Raw genomic sequence first — 26,247 nt, 5'->3', positions numbered from 1 at the left:
AAGCCAAATATCAAAACAATGCAAAAAAAAAATATAAAACACCAACCAATGAGGATGGCAGAGGGGACATTTTGTTTAGTTGAGGTCACCGGCTCCTCGTAGGCTTTGTAAAAGTTATTTCAAAACCTAAACTTCGGGCCCACCTTGATCTGACAGTATCCCTTGAAACAAAAGGAACATTTCATTATTCAATATGATGTGTTAAAATTACTTGACCAGACACATTCACATAATTCATCTATCAGCCACTTACATTACACTTCATGCATTATTACAGAAATAAGAGACTGATATAAAAGCCATCTGAAGATGCAGTGTCACAGTGAGATAGTGCAATGTGCCTCAGGACACAGAAGCTTTAATCTGTGGGTCCTCAATCAACAACTTTACCAACAAAAAAGAAAAAAAATATCTTTACCAGTATGCTTTCAGAGGGGGAGATTATGGCATGGTTTTCAGCATAGCAAAAATGTGCACAGTGAAACACATCTAATTTCAATCGGTTTGTGAAGTTTTACAATTTAGAAAGGACAAAACCAGGCCATCTTCCTGCCCAAACAAAGGTAAATCTGACTACCAAGAACAAGAGGAGGTTTCTCAAAGGCACAGTCTCAACAGATAACAGCTGTTACAAAGAAAACAATATGAGTTTGTATTTCTGTGCAACTGAATAATTGAGAGAATATGCTAAAGTACTTAAAGAACTTCAATTTTCTGTCTCCTTTTTTTAAGAGTATATATATATATTTTTTTCTCCTGTGGGCAACTTCTGCTAATTTTACTTCTTTTGTGAGCAGCACACATACAACATACCTATGGCAAAAATAACTCAGTATTGAGAAACTAGTAACTTCTTAGAACAAATCATTCCTTGAAGAGATGAGTAGTTTAAGCTGCTAAGTGACTCTGCCATGAGAAAGGAAGTCTGAGGATCCTGAGAGTACAATTTTGCTGCTGGTTGGTAACCAAATGAAAAAATAGTGCATTTCACCAAAGTCAAACCTAGTAGAATTTAGCTATGCTGCTGCCTTGATACCAGAGGTATATGCTATAAAAGAACCAGTAAAAAAATCTTGTAAATCACACACTTATATTTAATACATTGAAACAAAATAGTTAAGAATGCAAGAACTGTATACAGATTAAGAAAATATTTTTTAAACCATCTGATCTTAAAAATAGACAATAGTAGTGAAGCTTAAAATACAACCACTCACAATGTTTCAAGCAATACCACCTTGGTGTGTCCTGTTCCATCAAATGGCCATTAAGATAACGGATCAGTTGTTAAAAAGGTTGTGTTGGTTGGAGTCACTTTTTCACAATCCAAATCTACAACAGTTTTTCCTTTGATGGAAGAGCCCGAGCATTCCTGGTGCAAACTTTCCCACCTCTCTGCAAGTTTAGAAGTGGATTGAGCCATCGAGCCACTTTGGCTTCCATTGGTTTGAGAGCAGACATTATTAACTTTAGTAGTTTTATTTTTGTGGTGGTTGTTGTAGACTTTATATTTCATGAGGAGGATGAAGATGAAAACAAGAACTGAAGCCACAATGATACCCCCAATAATGATGATCATGGTTCCTCCAAGAAACTGCGCGTGAAGGGATCGGCACTGTTTGTATTCTTCCTGGGTTGTAAACTGCACGCATCCGATCACTCTGGTTGCGGTCAAAGATATCAATCTGTCATCATATACAGCAAGAACACAGAGGTTGTACTCGCGTCCTGCAACCAGATCAGTCAAGAAGATGGATTTACTAGCAGCTGGAATCATCCTGGAAGAGAAAATGAGTACAGTAAACATCCAAGTTGATTGAGCCTAAGGAGAGCTCTTTTGACTATCAATGCCACTTTGAGGAAAATAACAGAGCAGAAGATGAGCATGGCAACTGGACCAAGCAGCAAAAATCTAGCATTCCCTAGGTTTCTCAGTAGATATGGAAGATACAGATTTTAGTGATGGCAATATCTTTACCTTGGCTATTTCAAACAAACATGGACTAGAGTGCACATGCTTGCCAATGGCCAGAGAAGTCATGCTTGATCTATTGTTTTGATCTGCATTATCTTAAATTTCCATAGTTTCAGCATAAAAGGGAATAACATGCCCTATGCAGAATGGAATATGGTCAGCTTTTCAAAAAAACATAAAGGAACCAAAGCAACATAAGGACTTAAATGGCAGAAAAGGATAAAACTAAACACTGTAAAATGTATTTTAGTAATTTTATATACACAGGAAGCACATTTTGAAGATTAAGGGAAAAAGGCAAAATCAAACCTGTGGTCTACAGATTAACCTTATTTCCATCTTCTAACAGCTCTGTGATGCTCAGTGTCTCATAATCAGGTGACTGGTAAGAACAATCAGAGCAAAGCATACGCACTTGCAACTAAGTGGTATCTTCTGTAGCCCAATAACAGCATCTACTGAATTCCTTACCTTGATGCAACCCTACCATTGAGATTGTTCTATGTCAATTCCAAATATTCCCTTACCACAAAGTAGCACTGGTACTAAATCAAAATATGAGAAGGATCCCAAAAGAAGAGTATATGCTATGTTACAAATTCCCACAGACCCCAGTCATGAGCGTACGAATCGCATTATCTCATTGCAGACCAGCTCTCCATATGTTTGGCTCAAATTCCTCACTGGGGTAAAGTAGCACTGTTGCAGAGGAATCGGTGAAACTATATCCATTTATAGTGGGTGGGCATGTGGCCTTCTCCTGGCCACAAAGGTGGTGGTGGTGAAGACTAACCGCTTGTCATATGGTCTTTTCCAAGTAGTCATCCATGGGACTAAGGACTCTACAATGCTTAGACTGGAAAGAAAGAAGAGCTACACCTTCAGAAGACCATTCAAACACATGGCTGCTACCACTTCATTTATAACAACTGAATTTCTGTGACTATGAAAAACCCAAATCACTCCCTTATCGATGTACATGTGCCATCACAGATTCATAGAAACATTAAAGGAGGAGACCCCCAGCGATCTCTAGCCCAGCTTCCCACGCAGAGCAGTATCACAAACAGTAGATCAGGTCAACCATGCTTCTGCCTAGCCAACACTTGAAAACCTTCCATGAGCTCTCTAGGCATCATTCCAGCATTAAACTACCCTCCTAGTAGATATTTTTCCCCAAATGTCTGATTTGAATTTCCCAAACCACAACTCATAACCATTGCCCCAGCCTTAATTTATAACAGCAGCTTCACAACCTCCAAAGAATGTGACCACGTGCTGGGTTTTAAGGGTAATGAGATTTTTACTGCAGGAAAAAACAGGGTTTGAGAGGAAACTACACAAAGATTCATTTGTCAAATTGAAAGACCCAAACAACTCCTAGTGTGTACATAATGAGATATTTAATCCAACATTAATGTAGGAGGAAATGTGCAAAGCTAACAACTGCTTCAGACCAGCAGAACAAGCCCTTGAAATTCCTCATGGCCACTGTTACTCATTCAGAGTGCAGGCAATGCAGAATGAGGTCTCCCAGTTGCAATCATTAACAACAGACTCCTCCCTTCTCTGCCCTGCAAACATTAATTTATGGAACAAGCCCTTTGTCGTGATTTTTGCTCTGCAGATATACATCTCCTATACCGGCTGACCACTAAATCCTCAAAGTACATCGTGCTCCTTGCTCTTTCCTGTCTTCCACAAATTATTTCAGTGGTGTCATTACATAACGTTACACCATGTCAAAGAAAACACCGAGGTTGTGTTGTCTCACTGGACTAGGACTCCGGAAAGCAATTCATCGATACTTTGCTTTTCCAGGTACAACGTTTGGTAGTGTGTAGCCGGTGATTCTCCCACACTCACCACGTGAATGTGGCCCTCGATGCTCAGGTGTGGCTAGGGCTTCGCAGAGCACCACTCGGTTGGCTTGACATTTGCCTTTGTAAAACATATACCATTATCAATTATCAGACAAATATCTAATTAACTTTTCAGTCTTCTGTTCAGCCACATTTCACAGTGACCAGATATGATGAGAACACCGTGGCTCAGACTGGACTGCATTCCTCCCTGTCCTGGTTTCAGCTGGGATAGAGCTAACTGTCTTCCTAGTAGCTGGTACGGTGCTATGTTTTGAGCTCAGTATGCGAAGAATGTTAATAATGCTGATGTTTTCAGTTGTTGCTCAATAGCGTTTAGACTCAAGTCAAGGATTTTTCAGCTTCTCATGCCCAGCCAGTGAGAAAGCTGGAGGGGCACAAGAAGTTGGCACAGGACACAACCAGGGCAGCTGACCCAAAGTGGCCAATGGGGTATTCCATACCATGTGACGTCCCATCTAGTATAGGAACTGGGAAGTTGGGCGGGAATCACTGCTCGGGGAATAGCTGGGTGTCGGTTGGCGAGCAATTGCCCTGCGCATCATTTGTACATTCCAATCCTTTCATTATTGCTGTTGTCATTTTATTAGTGTTATCATTATCATTATTAGTTTCTTCTTTTCTGTTCTATTAAACCGTTCTTATGTCAACCCACAGGTATTGCTTCTTTTCCCGACTTTCTCCCCCATACCGCTGGGTGTGGGGGGAGGGAGTGAGCAGCTGCGTAGTGCTTACTTGCTGGCTGGGGTTAAACCATGACAGTCCATTTTGGCACCCAACATGGGGCCCGAAGGGTTGAGATAACAACAAACCTGACCAGAGCTTTTTAAAACAAATTTGTTATAAGCATTCATTATATTGGTCTAATAGTCGCTGGTCATAATGTTGATTTATGTGTTCCTAGAGTTGTTGCTCTGTTTTTTAAAGCTCTGTTATGTATCAGCTCGCTTGCTGTATATAGTTCCTCTTCTACTGCTTATCATCCCTGGGAGGTGGATTAAGGTTTTCGCTTTGAAGTATGGTATAACACTGGTTTATGGTATGAAAAAGTCATCAGCTGTGGGATTAATCCGGTATTTGCACTCAGCATTGTCACCTTTATACTTCGGGAGCCATCTGTGGGAAACTATTAATAATTATACCATTTACCTTTCCTCCATGGAAAACCAGTCTATGGGTGGGGTACCTTTCTTTCCCTCTCCTTTGTCCTTCAGTCCAGTTACAATGATGTTTGAGAATTTTGAAAAATGTGAATACTCTTGGGATGTTGAGACCAGCACGGTCCTAGCCCTACTGCTAGGAATTAGCATGCTCCTGAATGTGGTTCAGCTCTCGTTTAAGGTTAAACAGCTATTTAAGAAGATCACCCAGAGATGTGCCCCAAGGCTGGATAATTATGAGTGGCAGGGTGTGGGGGGTAGTATGGGCAAGTACCTAGAAAAGTGGGCACCTCCAATGTTTTGGAAATTCACCCCCGAAAAAGTGCAGGATCCAGAAGAACTAGTAAAATATTTGGAAAAGGTATGCTGTCACCCCAGCAGCTCCAGAGAGATACAAATCACTGCAACGTGCTGGGGCCTGGCCCATGCCTATCGAGCCCTGTTCGACACCACTCAGTACCCTCAAGGGGAAGAGAAAGTCTCTGGACCTAACAACAAAAGAATGAGCACCGTGATCACCCAAACCTTGGCAACAGGCACTGCGGTCACTGTAGCCCTGGCGATGAGCACTGTGGCTACCCAAACCCCAGCAAAAGACGCTGCGGTTATCCAAAACCCAGCGAGCGGTACTGCAACTGAACCAACGGAACAACCTGCACCAGTATCAGTTGCCCCTGTACAGAAAAAGAAATATACAAAAAAATCAGTTCACTTAGCGAAGGATGAAGGTGAACCAGGGTCATCACGGGAACCGGAGGAAGAGGCAGAACCAGAGGTAATAACCAGGTCCCTATCCTTGAGTGAGCTGCAGGATATGCGAAAAGATTTTGGCCGCCGTATAGGTGAGCATATTATCACCTGGCTCCTCCGATGCTGGGACAATGGGGCTAATAGCTTGGAATTAGAAGGTAGGGAAGCCAAGCAGCTGGGATCGCTTGCAAGGGAAGGTGGCATTGACAAGGCAATTGGGAAAGAGACACAAGCCCTCAGCCTCTGGAGGCGACTCCTGTCAAGTGTGAAGAAAAAGTACCCCTTCAAGGAAGATGTTGTATGTCAATCAAGCAAGTGGACCACCAAGGAAAGAGGTATCCAATATCTGAGGGAATTAGCCATGCTAGAGACAATTCATTATGACCCGGACAACCCACAATTACCCAAAGATCCAGACAAAGTCCCATGCAGAAGACCCATGTGGCAGAAGTTTGTAAGGAGCGCACCATCGTCCTATGCCAACTCACTGGCAATAATGACCTGGAAAGACGAAGAGGCACCGACAGTGGATAAAGTGGCTCGCCAACTGCGTCAATACGAAGAAAATCTCTCCTCCTCCCTACAAGCCTGTATTTTGGCTGTGGAGAAGCTGTCCGAGGATTTCCAGCAATTCAAAGAGGATATGCCCTCCTCCACACCTGTCAGGACCAATGTCTCCGCTATTAGGAGTGAGCGGTCTTCTGCCCAAGAGAAAGAATATAGAAGGTACATACCACGAGGTGTCCTGTGGTTTTACCTGTGTGATCACGGAGAGGACATGAGGAAATGGGACGGAAAACATACCTCGGTCCAAATGCACGGGTACATGAACTGCGAGGAAAAACCACCACAAAAGGGGATTCTACCAGGAAAAATGCCGCTCCAGTTTCCAAACAGAGTAGAAGGGCTGATCTTTTTTCTGATCCTCTTGAAGGGAATTCTGAGCCAATTTTACGAGAAGTGAATACTGAATACTCTGACCAGAATTAGAGGGGCCCTGCCTCCAGCCAGGTGGAGGAAAGGGATAACCGGGTCTATTGGACTGTGTGGATTTGATGGCCTGGCACGTTAGACCCACAGGAGTATAAGGCTCTAGTAGACACCAGCGCACAGTGCACTCTAATGCCATCAAGTTATAAAGGGACAGAACCCATTTGTATTTCTGGTGTGACAGGGGGATCTCAAGAGTTAACTGTATTGGAAGCTGAAGAAAGCCTAACTGGAAATGAATGGCAGAAACACCCCATTGTGACTGGTCCAGAGGCTCCGTGTATCCTTGGCATAGACTATCTCAGGAGGGGGTATTTTAAGGACCCAAAGGGGTATCGATGGGCTTTTGGTATAGCTGCCTTGGAGACGGAGGGCACTGAACAGCTGTCTACCCTGCCTGGTCTCTCTCAAGACCCTTCGATTGTGGGGTTGCTGAAGGTTGAAGAACAACAAATGCCAATTGCTACCACAACAGTGCACCGGCGGCAATATCGCACCAACTGAGACTCTCTGATTCCCATCCACAAGTTGATTTGCCAACTGGAGAGCCAAGGAGTGATCAGCAAGACTCGCTCACCCTTTAATAGTCCCATATGGCCAGTACGGAAGTCTAATGGGGAGTGGAGAGTAACAGTTGACTATCGCGGCCTGAATGAAGTTACGCCACCGCTGAGTGCTGCCGTTCCAGATATGCTAGAACTTCAATACGAACTAGAGTCAAAGGCAGCCAAGTGGTATGCCACAATTGACATTGCTAATGCATTTTTCTCAATCCCTCTGGCAGCAGAGTGTCGTCCACAATTTGCCTTTACTTGGAGGGGTGTCCAGTACACTTGGAATCGATTTCCCCAGGGGTGGAAACACAGCCCCACCACCTGCCATGGACTAATCCAGACTGCACTGGAAAAAGGTGAAGCTCCAGAACACCTGCAATACATTGATGACATCATCATATGGGGCAACATGGCAAAAGAAGTCCTTGGGAAAGGGAAGAAAATAATCCAAATCCTTCTGAAAGCCGGTTTTGCCATAAAGGAAAGTAAGGTCAAGGGACCTGCACAGGAGATCCAGTTTTTGGGAATAAAATGGCAAGATGGATGTCATCAGATCCCAATGGACGTGATTAACAAAATAGCAGCTATGTCTCCACTAACTAATAAAAAGGATACACAGGCCTTCTTAGGTGTCGTGGGGTTTTGGAGAATGCATATTCCAAATTACAGTCAAATTGTAAGCCCTCTCTATGAAGTGACCAGGAAGAAGAATGATTTTAAATGGGGGCCTGAGCAACAACAAGCTTTTGAACAAATTAAATGGGAGATTGTTCATGCCGTAGCCCTTGGACCAGTCCGGACAGGACAAGATGTTAAAAATGTGCTCTACACTGCAGCTGGGGAGAATGGCCCTACCTGGAGCCTCTGGCAGAAAGCACCTGGGGAAACCTGAGGCCGACCCCTGGGGTTCTGGAGTCAAGGATATCAAGGGTCCGAGGCTCGCTATACTCCAACTGAAAAAGAGATACTGGCAGCGTATGAAGGAGTTTGAGCCACCTCAGAAGTGGTTGGTACTGAGACACAGCTCCTCTTAGCACCCCGACTGCCAGTGCTGGGCTGGATGTTCAAAGGGAGGGTCTCCTCTACACATCACGCGACTGGCGCCACATGGAGTAAGTGGATCGCACTGATCACACAACGGGCTCGCATAGGAAACCCCAGTCGCCCAGGAATTTTAGAAGTGATCACGGACTGGCCAGAAGGCAAAGATTTTGGAATGTCGCCAGAGGAGGAGGTGACACGGGCTGAAGAGGCCCCACTGTATAATAAATTGCCAGAAAATGAGAGGCAATATGCCCTGTCCACTGACGGCTCCTGTTGCGTTGTGGGAAAACATCGGAGCTGGAAGGCTGCTGTATGGAGTCCTACACGACTAGTCGCAGAAACTGCTGAATGAGAAGGTGAATTGAGTCAGTTTGCAAAGGTGAAAGCCATCCAGCTAGCGTTAGGCATTGCTGAAAGAGAAAAGTGGCCAGTGCTCTATCTCTATACTGACTCATGGATGGTGGCAAATGCCCTATGGGGGTGGCTACAGCAATGGAAGCAGAGCAACTGGCAGTGCAGAGGTAAACCCATTTGGCCTGCCGCACTCTGGCAAGATATTGCGTCCTGGCTCGAGAATCTGGTTGTAAAAGTATGTCATGTAGATGTTCACGTACCCAAGGGTTGGGCCACTGAAGAACATTGAAACAACCAACAGGTGGATCAGGCTGCCAAGATTGAAGTGGCTCAGGTGGACCTGGACTGGCAACATAAGCGTGAGCTATTTATGGCTCAGTGGGCCCATGATACTTCAGGCCATCAGAGAAGAGATGCAACATATAGATGGGCTCGAGATCGAGGGGTGGACCTGACCATGGACACTATCGCGCAGGTTATCCATGAATTTGAAACATGTGCTGCAATTAAGCAAGCCAAGCGGTTAAAGCCCCTGTGGTATGGAGGGCGATGGCTGAAATATAAATTTGGGGAAGCCTGGCAGATTGACTATATCACACTCCCACAAACTCGCCAAGGCAAGCGCTATGTGCTTACAGTAGTGGAAGCAACCACCAGATGGCTGGAAACATATTCTGTACCCCATGCCACTGCCCGGAACACTATCCTGGGCCTTGAGAAGCAGGTCTTGTGGCGACATGGCACCCCAGAAAGAATTGAGTCAGACAATGGGACTCATTTCCTAAACAACCTCATAGACACCTGGGCCAAAGAGCATGGCATTGAGTGGGTGTATCCTATCCCCTATCATGCACCAGCCTCTGGGAAAATTGAGTGATACAATGGACTGTTAAAGACTACATTGAGAGCAATGGGGGGTGGAACTTTCAAACATTGGGATACACATTTAGCAAAAACTACCTGTTTAAGCCACCTGGTTAGTCAACACCAGAGAATCTGCCAATCAGGGTGGTCCTGCCCAGTCAGAATTTTTACATACTGTAGAAGGGGATAAAGTCCCTGTAGTGCACATGAAAAATATGTTAGGGAAAACAGTCTGGGTTACTCCTGCCTCAGGCAAAGGTAAACCCATTCGTGGGATTGCTTTTGCTCAAGAGCCTGGGTGCACTTGGTGGGTGATGTGAAAAGATGGGGAAGTCCGATGTGTGCCTCAAGGGGATTTGATTTTAGGTGAGAATAGCCAGAATTAAACTGTATGATATTAGTTGCTATATAACCCTGCTACAGTATGTTATCATTGCTATAATTGTTATATGCTATATCCATAGTACTATAGTAAGAATCACTTGGATCAAGCAAGAAAGAACTGATAAAACTGAGCAAAGTGCAGTAGTGATGGAACCAGAACTGACTCCAGCATGCAACAATACAACGGTGCACACCATCCTCCTGCTGCGTCAAATGTCATCTGCTTGTCACACTGCATTGAAGCCCAATTCTGCTCTACTGACTGAGAGGACTTTGCACCATCCCTCCTGACCAGACAGACTGGTATGACAGATGGAGCCCAGTCAGGAACTAAATGAACTCAATGAACATTTTATGAACATGATCCATAAACTAAAGGAATGATATCTCTCTGTGTGTATAAATATATACATATCTATATATATCATTGTTCATATGTCTCAAAGGGACGGAGAAGGTGATGATGATTGATCAGGATGTAAGTAAAGGCATGGGAACTAAGCATGACGTCAGTGGTATAGAATAAGGGGTGAATACTGTTCTGGTTTCAACTGGAATAGAGTTAATTGTCTTCCTAGTAGCTGGTACACTGCTATGTTTTGAGTTCAGTATGCGAAGAATGTTGATAACACTGATGTTTTCAGTTGTTGCTCAGTAGTGTTTAGACTATAGTCAAGGATTTTTCAGCTTCTCATGCCCAGCCAGCAAGAAAGGTGGAGGGGCACAAGAAGTTGGCACAGGACACAGCCAGGGCAGCTGACCCAAAGTGGCCAATGGGGTATTCCATACCATGTGACGTCCCATCTAGTATAGGAACTGGGAAGTGGGGGGGGAATCACCGCTCGGGGACTAGCTGGGTGTCGGTCGGCGGGTGGTGAGCAATTGCCCTGCACATCATTTGTACATTCCAATCCTTTCATTATTGCTGTTGTCATTTTATTAGTGTTATCATTATCATTATTAGTTTCTTCTTTTCTGTTCTATTAAACCGTTCTTATCTCAACCCACGGGTTTTGCTTCTTTTCCCGATTTTCTCCCCCATCCCGCTGGGTGTGGGGGCAGTGTCTGAGCGGCTGCGTGATGCTTAATTGCTGGCTGGGGTTAAACCACGACACTCCCTCAGTTCAAACACCAAGTTACACTGAAACTATGCAGAAGATTCTTTCTTGTCATACAAAGGGATGCGACTGAGAAGATGGAGAATTTAGTTTCTTGTTGAGGATTTCTTGGCTGGGCGAGGGCATGTGAGCAATCCAGCCGTTTGCTGGGAACGAAGCATAAGTTTACAAAGTGCTGGAGCAGACAAGGACGCTGTGTCCTTGTATGCTGAGAAAAAGGAAGATAAGAAGAGCCTGACAAACAACTCCTGGATTCCGAAGAATGAGATAAGTAACTGCTGGACACCTCGTGAAGAAGCTTGCACAGCCAATAGAGGATAAGATAGCGTTGCGTGAAAAGGGGTATTTTACCAATTAGAGTATTGTATAAGGCGTGTGCATAAGCGCATAAGGTATATAACTGTGCTAAAAGTTGTAATAAGGGGGCTTCACTTGATCACATTGCTCTGTGTGTGATGTCCCCTGTGGATCCTCCGCAACATTTGGCGCCCGAACAGGGACCCTCAGATCAGCACTTTATCGTCTCTACGAGAATTTCTGGTGCAGCTGAACCGACGAGGGAGCGGAGAAGCCGGCCGAGACTTTCCTGCTGCCCCGGCAGGATGGCATGATCTTCAGCTAAGCTGGGAAGAACGACATGAGCTTTAGCTGAGCTGGGAAGATGAGGAGACGTGCGCAAGCTTGAATCTCGCCCTGATCAGGTGAGCAGTCGGAGAAGGAGATGGGGTTGGACAAAGAGCAGGAAGCAGTCCTAAAGCTCCTTCGTTATTTTCTCTCTGAGAGAGGACTGAAATGCGATAATTCTGTGATAAAGGGGTTGCTTTTACGGGCTTGGAAGAGAGAACTTATTCCGAGTATAAATGTCGCATTTGAAGAAGCGACCTGGGATAATATAGGCAAGGTACTGTGGGACGCTATTAGCGGCGGGGGGGGAGGGGGGTAAGGCAAAGGAGGCAAACAAATACGCAGCTCACTGGAAGGTAATTCGAGATGTGCTGCAGGCAATGAGGGCGGACCGGCAGGCAGCCGCCGCTGTCTGCGCGGCGGTGACCTCTTCTGCTGCCTCCATGGCTGCCGCGTCAGCCTATCCCGCTGCGGTTAGGGGGACATTCTCTACATAGCTATGTCTACCCCCCCGAGCATCCATTTCTGCTAATGCTAAGACGCCTGCACAGACACAGCCAGGTCGCTGGCGCCGAAGATATCCCCCTGCCTGTTACTCAGGGAGAAGCGGAGGAATTGTGGGGGGCCGATTGTCGCCCGGCAGGTCCGGAGCCGACAGACTCGGAGGTGGTGAACCAGTTACAAAAACTGACAGTACGGTCAGAAGAACCAGAAGTGAGGGGGGGATATTCATCCTCCCGAAAGGGTGAGCCGAGAAGGCAAGACAACGAAAATTTTGGCCGTATGCCAGCCCCGCTTTCTTCCCCCGCCCGCCCGCCGCGGCGTGTGTCAGCCGGCCAGGGAGAGGCCGCCGCCAGAGCCGCCGCCGCCGGCCCTCGGGCAGCACCGTCCGCGCCCCCGCCCCCGCCCTTTAACCCATCCAGCCTCTCGAAGCCGAAGCCATCCGCGCCCGCGATAGACGCGGAGCCGCCTGTAATAGCCGCTGCAGACGAGAGGGAGAGGCATTGGAGGGGAGTAATAAAAAATGCCCTTATGGAAGGGACTATGCTCCAAGCATTTCCAGTTGTTATACAAAATAATGGACAAAAAAGATGGGAGGCGTTTCACTGGAAAGTCCTTGAGAAATTAAAGACTGCTGTGAGTCAGTACGGAATCCGCTTATTGATAAAGCCAGTAAGAAACCCTCGGTGGTCAAGTGTTTTAATTGCGGTAAACTTGGACACATCAAGAGCCAATGTAGAGTTTCTGCTAACAAAAAGACGGTGCAACAGTTGTAAGAAAGATAACCATACCAAGAATGCAGGAAGAAGGGAAACTTTACACTGAGCGCGAAGGCCCCTCGCGCGATGACACAAATGCAAGGGGTTTGGGCTGCCAGCCCTCAGGCAGCCTCGCAACTACCAGATCTGCCACTGCAGGAAGCTCCGGAGTGGACGTGGAAACCGCAGTAGACATTACGTTGGTGGATGCAGGGGTACACTTGGTGGATAGCAACATAAAGGGACCATTGGGGTTTGGGCTTAGTGCATTTTTAATGGGACGATCTTCAACAGCTCTAAGAGGAATTCTGGTAGTCCCAGGGCTTATGGATGCAGATTATTGTGGGACTGTGAAAATTATGATTCATGTTTTAATCCCTCCTGTTTCTATTCCTAAAGGTACCAGAATAGCACAATTAGTTCCATTTAGGTCGTGTGTTCCGAACCCAGGTGAAGTACAACGTGGAGATGGTAGATTCAGCTCCACAGGGAAACCGCAGGTATATTTTGCCATGGACATAACAAGAGGTAGTGCAATTGGAAGGGCCTGATGGAGTTGTCGTCAAGAAACCGATGACAATCAATGCAGGAGCTGATGTTACGATTATTTCACGATATATTTGGCCTCCATCATGGCCATTGATCAATCCAAATTTTGGTATTGCAGGGATAGGGGGCACACAAGCCACCTTAGTAAGTCGGCTACCCATTACCCATTTGTGTTCCCCGACGGTGAACACGTTACGTGTCCATATGTCATGACTACCCCAAAGGAATTGTTTGGCCTCATAGGCCGTGATTTATTGAGCCAAATGAAGGCAATGTTAATGACCCATCCTTTTTAGGAGCGGTCACTGAGGGGCAGCCAATCCTGAAAATTAGCTGGAAAACAGATGACCCTGTTTGGATTGATCAGTAGCTGCTAAATTCTGAAAGGCTGCTAAGAATACAAGAGTTAGTTGAGGACCAATTGAGAGCGGGACATGTTGTTCCTTCTACTAGTCCATGGAATACATCAATATTTACCATTCCCAAGAAAAGTGGGAAATGGAGACTGTTACATGATCTCAGAGCTGTGAATGCAGTCATGCACAGTATGGGAGCCCTGCAGCCAGGTTTGCCGTCTCCAGTTATGCTTCCAGAAGAATGGGATTTGTTAATTATAGATCTAAAGGATTGTTTTTTCACCATTCCCTTGCACCCAGATGACGCTGAATGGTTCGCCTTTTCGGTACCATCGATTAATAAGGCAGAGCCCTATAAGAGATACCATTGGGTCGTGTTACCGCAAGGAATGCGCAATTCCCCCACGATGTGTCAGGTGTATGTAGCCTGGGCATCAGAGCCTGTAAGAAAGCAGTTTCCTCAGTTAATCATTTATCATTATATGGATGACATTTTGATAGCGGGAAGGAACTTGCCACAGGATGAAATTTTAACTCAATTGCAGGACATCTTAAGCCATCGCGGAGTAATAATCACTCCTGAAAAGGTGCAAAAGGCAGCACCTTGGAAGTATTTGGGGTGACACATAGATGCTAGCAATGTTAAACCTCAGAAGGTTCAAACAACATCAGAAATGTTAACCGTGCATGATGTCCAGAAGCTTGTGGGAGATATCCAGTGGGTGCGGAATCTTTGCAGTATCACTAATGATGATATGGCCCCTCTGGTAGAACTCTTGGGTACGAGCACACGTGCAGATGAGAAAGGGGCAATGACAGAGCTGACCGATTGGTTGCAGCAGCATGGGAGCCTCCTCCAGGGAATTGTTTTCAACAAAGCACGGCAATCACATGCGTTCTTGCACCAACCCGCTAGGATGTTAGCAAAGCAATTTGACTTACCACTTACTGATGCCCAAGGTATCGTTAAAGCATGCCCCGATTGTCAAAAGGAGGGGCTGGGCTTGGGCTGTGGGGTTAACCCACGAGGTCTTTTGCCATTGCAGTTGTGGCAAATGGATGTCACCTATGTCATGTGGTTTGGTACAAAGCGTTATGTGCATGTGTATATTGATACCTATTCTGCTGCTATGTGGGCCACGGCACAAACTGGAGAAAAGGCCTTACATGTTGAACGACATCTTCACGCTTCTTTTGCAGTGCTGGGTGTGCCTAAAGAAATTAAGACGGATAACGGCCCGGCCTATGGTTCTACACGATTTGCTCGATTTTGTAATTTGTGGGGAATTCACCACGGTACCGGTATTCCACATCTTCCCACAGGACAGGCTATTGTTGAACAAGCCAACCAAACCCTAAAAGAGCATGCTGCAAAAACAAAAGGGGGGAACCCAGGGCTTACTCCCAGAGGAGCGATTGGCCAAAGCCTTATTTGTGCTAAATTATCTTAGATTGACAGGTGATCACAAAGACCCACCAATGGTAGTGCATCATGCTCTTTTACAGGTGGAAAGGATGCAACAAAGTACAGGAATCATGGTAATGTATAAGGACCCAGAGTCCGGGCAATGGTGCGGACCCGCAGAAGTAAAGCTTACTGGGAGAGGGTATATGTGTTTGCTTACAGATCGAGGCCTTCGCTGGATCCCAGATAAGTGGGTCAAGCCATGGCTTCGCACTGATGCTGGACCCGGAATCGTCCCAACGGCAACTGGCAACTGGCACCGGTGGGTGCTGGAGCCACTGATCCGACAGATTCTGACTAACAGAGTATTACACTTTAGAGGACTAGCGGACATTGAGTCCGTAAGAGAGGGTTTTTTGGTTAGGGCATTGTAAGGATTTATCGCTTGTAGAAGACTTAGAACAGCGTGCCTTATTGTATATAGAACTTGCATTAGGTAAAAAGTGTGTTAAGCATAATTTGATTAAATATAGTGTGATTACGGGAAGACAGTGTGGGGTAAACGTAAAAGTTATCTAAAGCCAAAATTAGGGGTAAGGTCTATTTCCATTAATAACCTGGGAACGAGGTTATGATTGTGTTTCCACAGATACAGGCCCACGACGGACTCCTGTTCAATTTGTACGACCATCATCATCTGGAGCATCATAGATGGTGTGGCAATATGAATATAGGAGCGCTGTGATTCTAAGTGGGGTAAAGCTTATCAACCTCTTAGTGGAATTATTCAATCTCAAACTAAGAGCTTGCAGCAATCAAAGTCATTTACTTAAATAATTAGTTTGCATGAAAGACATTTCACAATAGCAATACAGAAACCCAAAACCCATGTCTGCCAGGAGATTCTCAGATCTCCAGGGATGCAAAAACCTTTTACTTGGTTATTCTTTTGGGGGTTTTTTGATCTTTTTTTAATTCTTCAAGAAATGTTATTATGTTGTTTCACAATTACTACCCATCAGTTTTCTCTCGAAAAACTCTCTTCATTTACATTAGAGTTTCATCAGGAGTTCGCTTCCCATTACCTATAAAAGCTGCCAAAACTGTGGTGTTTAGACACAATTCCATCAAATCTTTTTTTTTTGTAGCTGAAAGTATACTACCTTTTCTCTTACGTCTCTAATGTCACAGACTCTCCATGTTGGCCCGCAAGCACCATCTTTCAAATGGATCAATAGCAGAACAGTAACTGTCAGATTTAAATGAAGAGTGCTAACGTAACTGGTTTAAGAGCATTAACATCTATAAACCGTAATCCATGCCAGTGTTTCCCCTGCCATCTGTAGTCAGCCAGTAACAAGTAAAGACCTTTGGTGAAAACTCAACTGTAAAATCTGCTCACAAAACTTCTGACAAAACATCATTTTGTGAGATTGGAAATATTTCCTAGCAACGTTGTCAACAACAACAAAATAAACTGAGCAGCTTGAAATCAAGATGGAGTCTTTTGTTTGGACTCTAGTTGATCAATGATGCTGCCCATAGGAAATTGTAATACTGTGGCCAGAGTGCCTCAAATTAATCACTTTTACTTTGGCCAACCCCTAATCCAACACCACCATTTTGAAGGTTTGAAAAACAGAATTTCTTTTCTGCCATTTCAACTGTTGAATTGGGAAGGGAAGGATCGGGATGAAAGGAAGGGATGGGGAATTTGACGTGTGGGAGGGACCCAGTGACAGGAGGTCTTTTTGAACTGATTCTGTCAACAAACTCCTGAGCACCCAATTTACTCAGCTGATTAAAGGGATTAAAAAGCAATCAGTACAGAGTCTGGTTTTTTTTTCACAGAAACACCCACTGAGACCCAAATATGATCTATGACATCTGTGGAGGTAAAAACAACAACCACTACCACCATCCTAAAACAGCATAAAATCCTAGACCGTTACTGAACCCAGGCTGCTGGCTGCATTTTTCAAAAGAATTATTTTCACATGGTTCATGCTACAGTCTGGAAACGAAATGACCGCGCACCAGAAGATACAGACAGTTATGAAGCATTGATGGCAGGTTTCTTATTTATTGAGCTTTCACACAAATCATGCCAAAATTTTTGATAGAAGCAATGACAGCAATTGATTCTTATTCATACTATTCTTAAAAAACCCCATACTTCTGCATCAACAGTACAAAAGGAAACAGGGATGTTTTCCCCGTCCAAAAAAAGCACAGCATCTTAAATGCTTGGGAAACAAGACAGTGATATTTCACGTTTGAATGATCTCTCCATAACGCAACAACTACCATCCATCATTTGCATCTGCAGGGTCTTATTTTGATAAACCATGATACAGCTCCAGCAGCGATCAGGTGGGCAGCCTTGTTAATAAAGATCACGGGGGCATGGGAAAGAGGGGAATGAAAATGGAGAAGTGACCTCTGTGGTTTGAGGAAACCAACTTCGTAAGGGTAATCCTGATTAATTCAGCACGCAGTCAACTATGAGAATGTAAGGTTTTTCCTCAGAAAGGGAAACCTGAAGAAGAGGTTTCCAAGGAGAAACTCCTTGAAGATGCCTGGAAACTGCCATGACAACTGCTACGTTGCAAGATAAGGAAAAAAGATACCAAAATTAAAGCCAAAGAGTGACAAGTCACGTGATATTTACAGATGTCAGATGGCTCATGTATTTCTGGACTTCCATTGGTATATCCTCCTTTTTGAGGAATGACTGCTGGCTAGGTGAAGAAATGCAAACATGACCAGTTGTCCAAGATTTCCTCCTGACAAACAGCCACCGCTCATGTGCAGGCTTGCTGGATAACCACGGCAATCCTGATGTACTCCAAAATCACTACAGTTACTGCACGCGCGTGCAGCAACTCCACTGGTTGAGAGGCATGTTGCACCCCCTGCAAACCTGAGTTCATCCCTACGGTGCACGTGCAGGGTCCAGTGTGTCAAGGGCACCCAGAAAGGAAACACAAAGTCTTATGGCACATGCCTGACCGATGAGGAGCTATAAAACCTCTTTCAAACTTCACTCTTTGAAATCTAGCACGGTCCTGAGGCTTTCCATTGCACTACACTGAACTAATTTAAGAATTTTTGAGCAGATGTAGCATGGCTGATTCCAACTGCTTTTCATGCAACAGATGTAATCATTGCTATATTGATCTGGCAATATATCACCTTTTCCCCAAGAGTGACAGCTCTTCCCTTTAAACAACAGTACTTTGTATTCCATCTTAAAAGTGGTCTGTCTCTCAATTTCCAAGTTTTTTTCTCAACAGAGAAAACAAGGACATATTATCAACAGTTTTATGCAATATATAGTCTCTCAATTATCTATAGAGAAGCATCACTATTAAATACTCATCTTCTAATTTATAGCATGTAGTTGCAGCTAATTAAAGTTAGATGATCACTAGCTATTAAAGATTAAATTCAATGCTTTGGAGACTGTTGCCTTTGATGTTATGAGATCCAGCTTCTAATTGACTAGGACATCAATCAGATTGTTATGAAGCATTAGTAATCTGCTGCTTATATCAACTGCGGTAAAAATTGTTTATCCAGCCTAGCTCAGAAATACAAAATCACTTTCTTTTTTTTTTTTTTTTTTAATTTGCTGGCCATTTGAGGAAGCACCAGCAGTTCCCTTCAGGGCATTTTGAGCATCAGTTGCTGCCCCACTTCTCTCTTGCACACCAAGCAAGGCTACAAGAGAGAGGTGGCCCAGGGTCCCGTGGAGATGAGCCTTTTATCCCATAACCTAACGCAAGGAGTCATCTTCATAAAGATACATATGAACTCTACCAGCATACAGAAGAGGAGCATTTTCATCTATACGTACACACAAACACGTGTGTGCATCATGACAAAGCAGCAATAAAATAGCATGGCTTCTCTCCCAGATTAATTTAGTGGGCATGGTTAATGGTTGGACTTGATGATCTTGAAGGTTTTTTCCAGCCTAAATGATTCTATGATTCTAATTATTGCTTTCTAAAGCTTGTATAATATTCATCACTACTATTTTAGTATCGAAAGGTCAGTTCTGCTGATATCTCTTCCCCAAAACTAGCACTAGAAACCTGGGCAGGACACTTGAGCAATGACAGTTAAACAAAATTATAGCATTGTGAAGTCCAAATTGCGCAGGAACTGTAATCAGCATCAAGACTGTAAGCTGTTTAAAGAATACAGATTCGTTTATATCTTGGAGAAGGAAAAGCTGCACAAAGTGGCTATTACGATTCTTGATTCACTCTATACATGGCTGTACAACAACAGTTTCTGACCTTTCTTCTGAAAACAAACAAGGCTCTTACTTTCAATACTGATGCTTTCCACAAATTGCTACCTGCACCTTAATTTACCAATTCTGGATTGTTGCTACTCATCTTGCCAGATGCTTCACTCTGATGCAATTTTCTTTCTCCATAGCTAATGTCTGCTTTCAGTTTTGCTAACCCCTGTCCCAAGAGATGGGTCAGTGTGATAGTTTCCATTTCACAGAAAGAGAGGAGTTAAGTGACTCACCTGAGGCAACAGTAACTGACGGAGTCAGAAGCACAACTCCTATTTTCCTTTCCACATTCACCACTGGGAAAATCGCTGTGTGGCCATGTGTTGTGAATCTCCCAAACTGGCAACAACAAGGAGCAATTATGGTGCACTTATGTGCAAGTGTACACAGGCAGTGTAACCATGTGCTGGGCAGGTATGTTATTCTCACATACACCAATGGATAATTTGTTTGCAGTCCAAAGGGAAAATTAGGAAGAATATCGTCTCCCTCCCTTCACCTCCATAGGCTCCTAGCACGGGCACAGATGAACATGCACTTACCCACACTTACCTATCCAGAGGGAGAAGGAAATGGAAAGGTGAGGAAAAATAAAGGAGTCAAAGGAGCAACTTAAATTCGCAAGATAAAGCAAAGTTGCCATAGCAACTGCTCTTCTCATGGTACCACCCAACTTGACAGAAGCGACAGGTTTCTGATGCATCCTGCACCGCTTAATAATTTTTTTCCAGGCAGCAAGCTATTGCCTGCCAGAAATAAATTACACAGTGTCCTCTAGGTAGAAGGAAGCTTTTCACCTTCTGTAAAACTCCTTTGGCAGCACTGAAGCATGGCCACTGCTGGGTATGCTACTGCACATCTATTTACATCTTCATATATCAACAGACTGACTCCGTGAAAGAGGTGTTTGTATATCTTACCAGAAACGGGGAGTCCGAGACGCATCTTGACCATGCAAAGGATCAGCAAACAAATTGGGGGGCTCCTGTTTCTCCAGTGCAGATTAACGCGCTCACCTTAAAAAACTCCAACATCTATAGCATAACTTGAAGTAGCAGTTGTTCAGATAACTGCAAATGCAGAATTGCTGCCCAATTACCATTCCTCTCACTTTAGCACAAAACTTCCTTTAAGGATCTATATTTGATGATTACTCACTGTGGGAACTGAATGAGAATGCACCCATTTTCATCTTTGAGACACTCATACTACAGTCTATTACATTGTATTATTTGAAATCACTGCTCTGTGATTTGAAGCATCAAGTATTTTATGGTTTTGTTACCAACCTGAGCCTTTTGGTTAACAGGAATCTGGGCCAAGAAAGGGGCATGGAAATATAGTATTCTTCCCCATTTCTTCTTTAGGAACGAGGCCATTCATCAGCAGCAGTATTCAAGTCTATAGATTTATTAACAAGTTACCATGCTAGTCACTCATTTATTTTTAGAGACTTTGGGAAGTTTAAAACTCATCAAGAATGAATTGCTGCAACTGTATGAAGGCTGCCAAGTCGTCTGAGCAGCTGTTATGGCAAAGGATGAAAAATCCCATTAAACTCCTCTCTTAAACTACTGGCCGTGCCTGCGATGCACCCACCAGCTCTAGCTGCTTCTCACTTTGCTTGCTTCATTTCACTTTCTAGTGGGAGAATTGAATAAAATCCCTTTAGAAACCCCAGTCACAGCTATCGAGACATCTCCACTTCACATTTCCCTTCATTTCGCAACTTTGCACTTCTCTCAAACAGCAATGTCACAAATGTTCTCACAGCTGACAATTAAATGAGGCTTCATCTTCCAGCCGGCTCCTCACCATCCCTGTCAGATCCCAACAAGGCATCCTCCCACCCCCTCTTAAGAGACCCTTGCTTACCCTGAGTCCTCCTGCTTCCTTTCTAGCTCGTAGCTGTGACAACGGGAGGATGGATGGCATCCTTCCTCAAAGAGACTATGGGGATGGGCATTTTAACATGAGACTTCTGAAAATCCCAAGTGACTGTAAAGTGAAACATCTGTTTCAAGGACTTCATGCAATTTTCATACACAGTTCCTTTTTTTTTTTTTACAAGAATTTGCTTGCAATGGTAGGCATTTGAAATAGGAATTGCAGCAGAACGACTATCCTACATTCCTTTCCTTAGGAGACTGCTTACCAAAGCACTAGATTTGAACCCAAACTTTCAGGTATATTTCTGAAGCTATTAGATATCATTCTCCTTTCGCTTACTCCAAACTTTAGTGCAACCAGTAGCATTACATTAGAAAAAAATCATTATCACTCATTAGAAAAATCATTATCACTCTGTTTAGAGAAGTTATCATCCTTACGAAGCACACAACTATGAAACACTAAATCCAAATCAAATGCTAGCTCCCACTTTCAAGTCATTCTACCCCTCCTTATCCCTTCCACCCTTGGTTAATCCCAAACAAAAGCCTATAAACAGAAAGGCAGATAATCAGAAACTCAACCAGCCTTGCATGAGGGAGCAGCTATAAACTTAATCTGCACGCTGTCCACTGAGACTTAAATAGTTATTCCCAAGTAAATTTTACTCCAGCAGACAAATGTGAAAACTGCACAAATACATAACCTAAAACTTTCCATGCGGTGTCCAATTCATACCAGTGAGTTTTATCCCTATGACACCACAAAAGTGGAGAAAAGGAACCATGCAGCAACTGATATGGGCTGAAGGTTTGGCTTAACATGGTAAGGCCATATCCATATAGGTAGAACATAGCTTTGGGCATCTCGCAACTTTGGGCATCTTGATTTCTTCTCTCTTCCCCATATTTTTAAGTAAAATAATTACACTTAATCAGCATAAAAGGTAACTAAAATCTCCATCTCAATTTCCTTAAATGTTAACAACTAAGATATTGCTCATCAGCTTCACTTGGTCCGTTAAACTGGACTATGAAACTTAATTATGTCTGTAAAGAGTTTAGAGATCCTCAAGAGGCAGCGCAGAAGCAGATGTATTATTAGTTTTAATAGTGTAACTCAAAAATGGGAGTATAACAAGCAAAGTCTAAGGCAGCCATTGCCTCCTCATCCCCTCATTTACAGTTACTCTTTGCAGGATAGCTCTCGTTACACAGAATATGTCAAACTATGTTCTCCTTTTTTCTTACTTCCACTACCTTCTTCACAGTGGTATGAGCATAGGAATGCGAGCAGTGTTACCTGTACACTAGTATGTCATCAGCAGAACTGTTATACTGAATCTGGTACATTCGAATCCCAGGGAGGTGATGCTGAGAAGGCCACTGGATAAGAGCAGAAGATGACGTCAGCTCAGCAACCATGACCACCTTCTCTTGCTGAGCCTTCGTTTCGTTTGGAAAGCTTGACTTGGCAGATATGAGAATATCTGAGGGGCCAGGCTCTGCATCTTTATCACAGTTGGTGTTGTTAGCAAGGTTAGGGTACGGGGTAATGAGGAGTTTGACTGGAGCCGTCAACTCTCCTGCAGCATTTGATGCTATGCAGGTAAACGTGCCCTTGTCAGTCAAAGAAGTAACCAAAATATCCAGAGTACCATTCTCATAAGAAATCATCCTAGACGTGTTAGAGACCAGCTTCCCATCGGGTGAGATCCAGCGAACGTAGGGATCTGGATCGCCAACAGCTTTGCACTTCAAAGAGACACTTTGGCCTTCCGTCACTGTTAGTTTTGGGGTTCGGTGTGTTATCATTGGGGGTTCACAGACAAATTCCTCCTCTTTAATAGACCAAAAGTATTTGCCCATCAGTTCTGGTGGAGAGGCGCAGGTTTCTAGATCATCTTCTCTGGTGAGACGTCTCAGCCACACGAGTTCACAGTTGCAGTGCAAAGGATTCCCGCCAAAGCTAAGCACCAGGGACGAGAGCGGAGATCCTTTAGACTTGGCATACACCGGTATTCTGGAAAACAAAGGATCAGGAGGGATCTTTTTCAACTTGTTGGAGGTCATGTCTAGACGGGCAAGTTTGTGAAGGTTTGAGAAGATTCCCTCTGGCACAAACTCAATGAGATTATGATCCAAACTGACTGTATTGACATTAGAAAGTTTGGCAATTGTTTCCCAAGGAAAGTTAATGAGATTGTTGTAGGACAGATCCAGGTCTTCAATTGTTTCAGTAAAGTCATCCAATGACCCAGGAGAGATATAGTTTAATTGATTGTTACTGAGTATTAAATGTCGAAGGTTAATTAAACCTTTGAACTGATCTTCATTGATGTAGGTCAGTCTATTACTATCCAAGTGTAAGGCGTGAAGGCCTTTAAGATCAAAAAATGCATAAGGCATGATTTGACTTATTGTATTCCTCGATAATGTCAAATGAATTAGATTAGTCATGTTTGCAAAATCTTTTCTCCTAAGTGTAGTGATAAAGTTATCCATTAACCTTAGTTCGGCTGTTCTCCTGTCAATACTGGGGGGCACAAAGAGAAGCCCCGTCTTCGTACAGAGAATTGTGAAGGATGGAGACAGGTTTTGACACATGCATCTTTTGGGACACATCATGGCCTTCACGGCTGTGCTAATAACCAGTAGATAGACAACCAGCCTTTCCATCGTAAGAAAAATAACAGACCTAAAGGGGGGGGGGAAAGAAGAAATCCATGTAAATGTATTTTAATTTGGCATTAGAAATAGGTTTACATTGAAGTTTTCATTACAAGTCTGCCTGTGCAAACTGGAAACACCTTCCAAGACAATAATAAAATTACCTGCTAATATTAACTTGGATGTTTTTAGAGCTAAGAGCTTCTAGTTCTGTGCTAGTTTGGCTCCATTTTCCTCCTGACAGCAACTCTTAGATTGACTGTGAGGCAACAGTCCATCACTACTGCTTCTCCAGGATGCACTAACAGGGTTATCTACCTACTAGCAGCTCTTCCCAACCAATGGTGTTAACAATTGTACTTTAATAGGTGGAACAAAGCAAGATGTGAAGCTGATACTTGGTGAGAGGAATGCGAGGGGGAAAAAGCAAATAAATATATGAAATTTTTTAGGTTAAAAATACCATCTACATAACTTTCTCTACACACATCTGACTGTTTGCTGGGGCTAGAACCTCATTTCAACCTGCATATCACTTCCTTACTTTGTGATTATGCTCCCCTCACTTTCTTGCCATTACAGATGTCCAACAACTTTTTTGTCTTACCCCTCAAGCTCATCTATGCCCCTCCTCAGTCTTACCTGTACTGAGCAGTGAGCTTTTTGCAGACGTGCATGTTTTAAGGACAAGGGTTTTTTTCCCCAGGAGGTGGCAGGGGTCTAAAACTTCTACAGCAAATAAGAAGGAGAAATACATTCAAAGGCACTTCTGAAAAGCGAGGCTGTGCTCAATCACAGAAGCAGGTATATATTTTTTGTTCTGTGCAGCACAGGTAGCAGCTTTAGAAAAATAAATATCGTAATTGCACATGGGTTTGATCAATGAAATTATCTCTGCGAAATCTCATGTATGCCAAGTTATTTCCCATTGTACTTGAAGTGCTTGCCTGCTATACCAAGGGTAGATTTTAATTTCTACTTTACCTCCAGCTGGCTGGAAAATTGCTAAGTGTGGTGACTCAAGCAACCACAAAGGCTAAAACTCCCAATCTGCAATGTAAAGGACTCAAACTATGTGTTTTGTGTGAGTACCTTGGTACAACCCAATTCCAAACTCCAGCTGCTGAATCCTACTCCAAAAGAAGGGCAGTGGTCATTTTGCAAATGAGCCCATGTAGTTTTACTTCACGTCTAAGTTCTAGCACACTAGAGATCACAGCTGATTAAAGTTAGTTCCATGTGACAATTCCTTCATATAGTGGGTAAATGCAGTGTAAAAATAATCAACTACTGCCTTTGAGAACAAGCGATGCAACACAAGACATGGTCCTCAATTTAGCGCAAAGTTGGGGACAACATGATCTGCTGAGTCAGCTATCTGTAAAAGAGACTACCAAAGCTTTTGGTTACAAGAGCACGATTTGCTGTAAGTCAGCAGATTCTTACAGTATGTTTGTGGGTTTGGGTTTTTTTATTTGTTTGGTTTTTGTTGGTTTGGTTTGTTTTAATGATTTCCATGAGCTAGAGCTCCTTTACAGGGCAACAGGTCTTTAAGATACAGAATTACAGTATTGCAGTTGCAGAGTCTGGAAATTAGTTTGGTTAGATCAAATTTAAAGCTCCACAGAGGGGAAAAAAGTTATTAAAATCAACCCATTGCTTATACAGTATTATTACTTCAATTTGGAGAGCATGAAACTCAGTCTAAACCTCTTAACCATTGCTACGTATTCATTTGTTAGAGGTTAATCTTTAGTTGTATACAACCAAGTCTCTGCAAAGTATTTTGTAAAAAATAAACGAAAAAGGGACAACCCAATCAACCAAACCCTCTCCAAAACCTCGGAATGGTTAGAACACAGACACTATGAGAGGCTGTGAGGACAGGGCTTAATCAGCCTGGAGAAGAGAAGGCTTTGGTGGACCCCATCATAGAAACCTTCTCGTAACTCTGAGGAGTTTATCAGGGAGATGGAGCCAGGCTCATCACAGTGGTTCGTGACGGGAGATCAAAAGACAAGGGACAGAAATTAATACAATTAAGGTTCAAGCTGGAGATGAGGAAAAAAAATCTTCTGGAAGCAGGTTGTCCGGAAAGGTTGTG

At 43.7% G+C, this 26,247-nt stretch overlaps 1 protein-coding gene across 1 annotated transcript in view; it reads right to left on the bottom strand.

The window, feature by feature from the left end:
* Positions 1–892: 892 nt before the first annotated feature.
* LOC126035262 (leucine-rich repeat and fibronectin type III domain-containing protein 1-like protein) overlaps positions 893–26,247 on the bottom strand; it is a 56,947-nt gene continuing 31,592 nt past the window's right edge. The window contains exons 2-3 of the mRNA XM_049793638.1: positions 22,777–24,171; positions 893–1,778 (exon numbers count right to left, since the gene is read on the bottom strand). Coding sequence (XP_049649595.1) covers positions 1,268–1,778; positions 22,777–24,171 — 1,906 coding nt within the window. The 3' untranslated portion in view covers positions 893–1,267. The remainder of the gene's footprint in view (positions 1,779–22,776; positions 24,172–26,247) is intronic.

The sequence above is a fragment of the Accipiter gentilis genome, chromosome W (genome assembly GCF_929443795.1).
Source record: "Accipiter gentilis chromosome W, bAccGen1.1, whole genome shotgun sequence".
Taxonomy (NCBI): Eukaryota; Metazoa; Chordata; class Aves; order Accipitriformes; family Accipitridae; genus Astur; species Astur gentilis.
The sequence above is the reverse complement of the archived record's forward strand: the minus strand, read 5'-3'. Positions and strand labels throughout refer to the sequence as shown.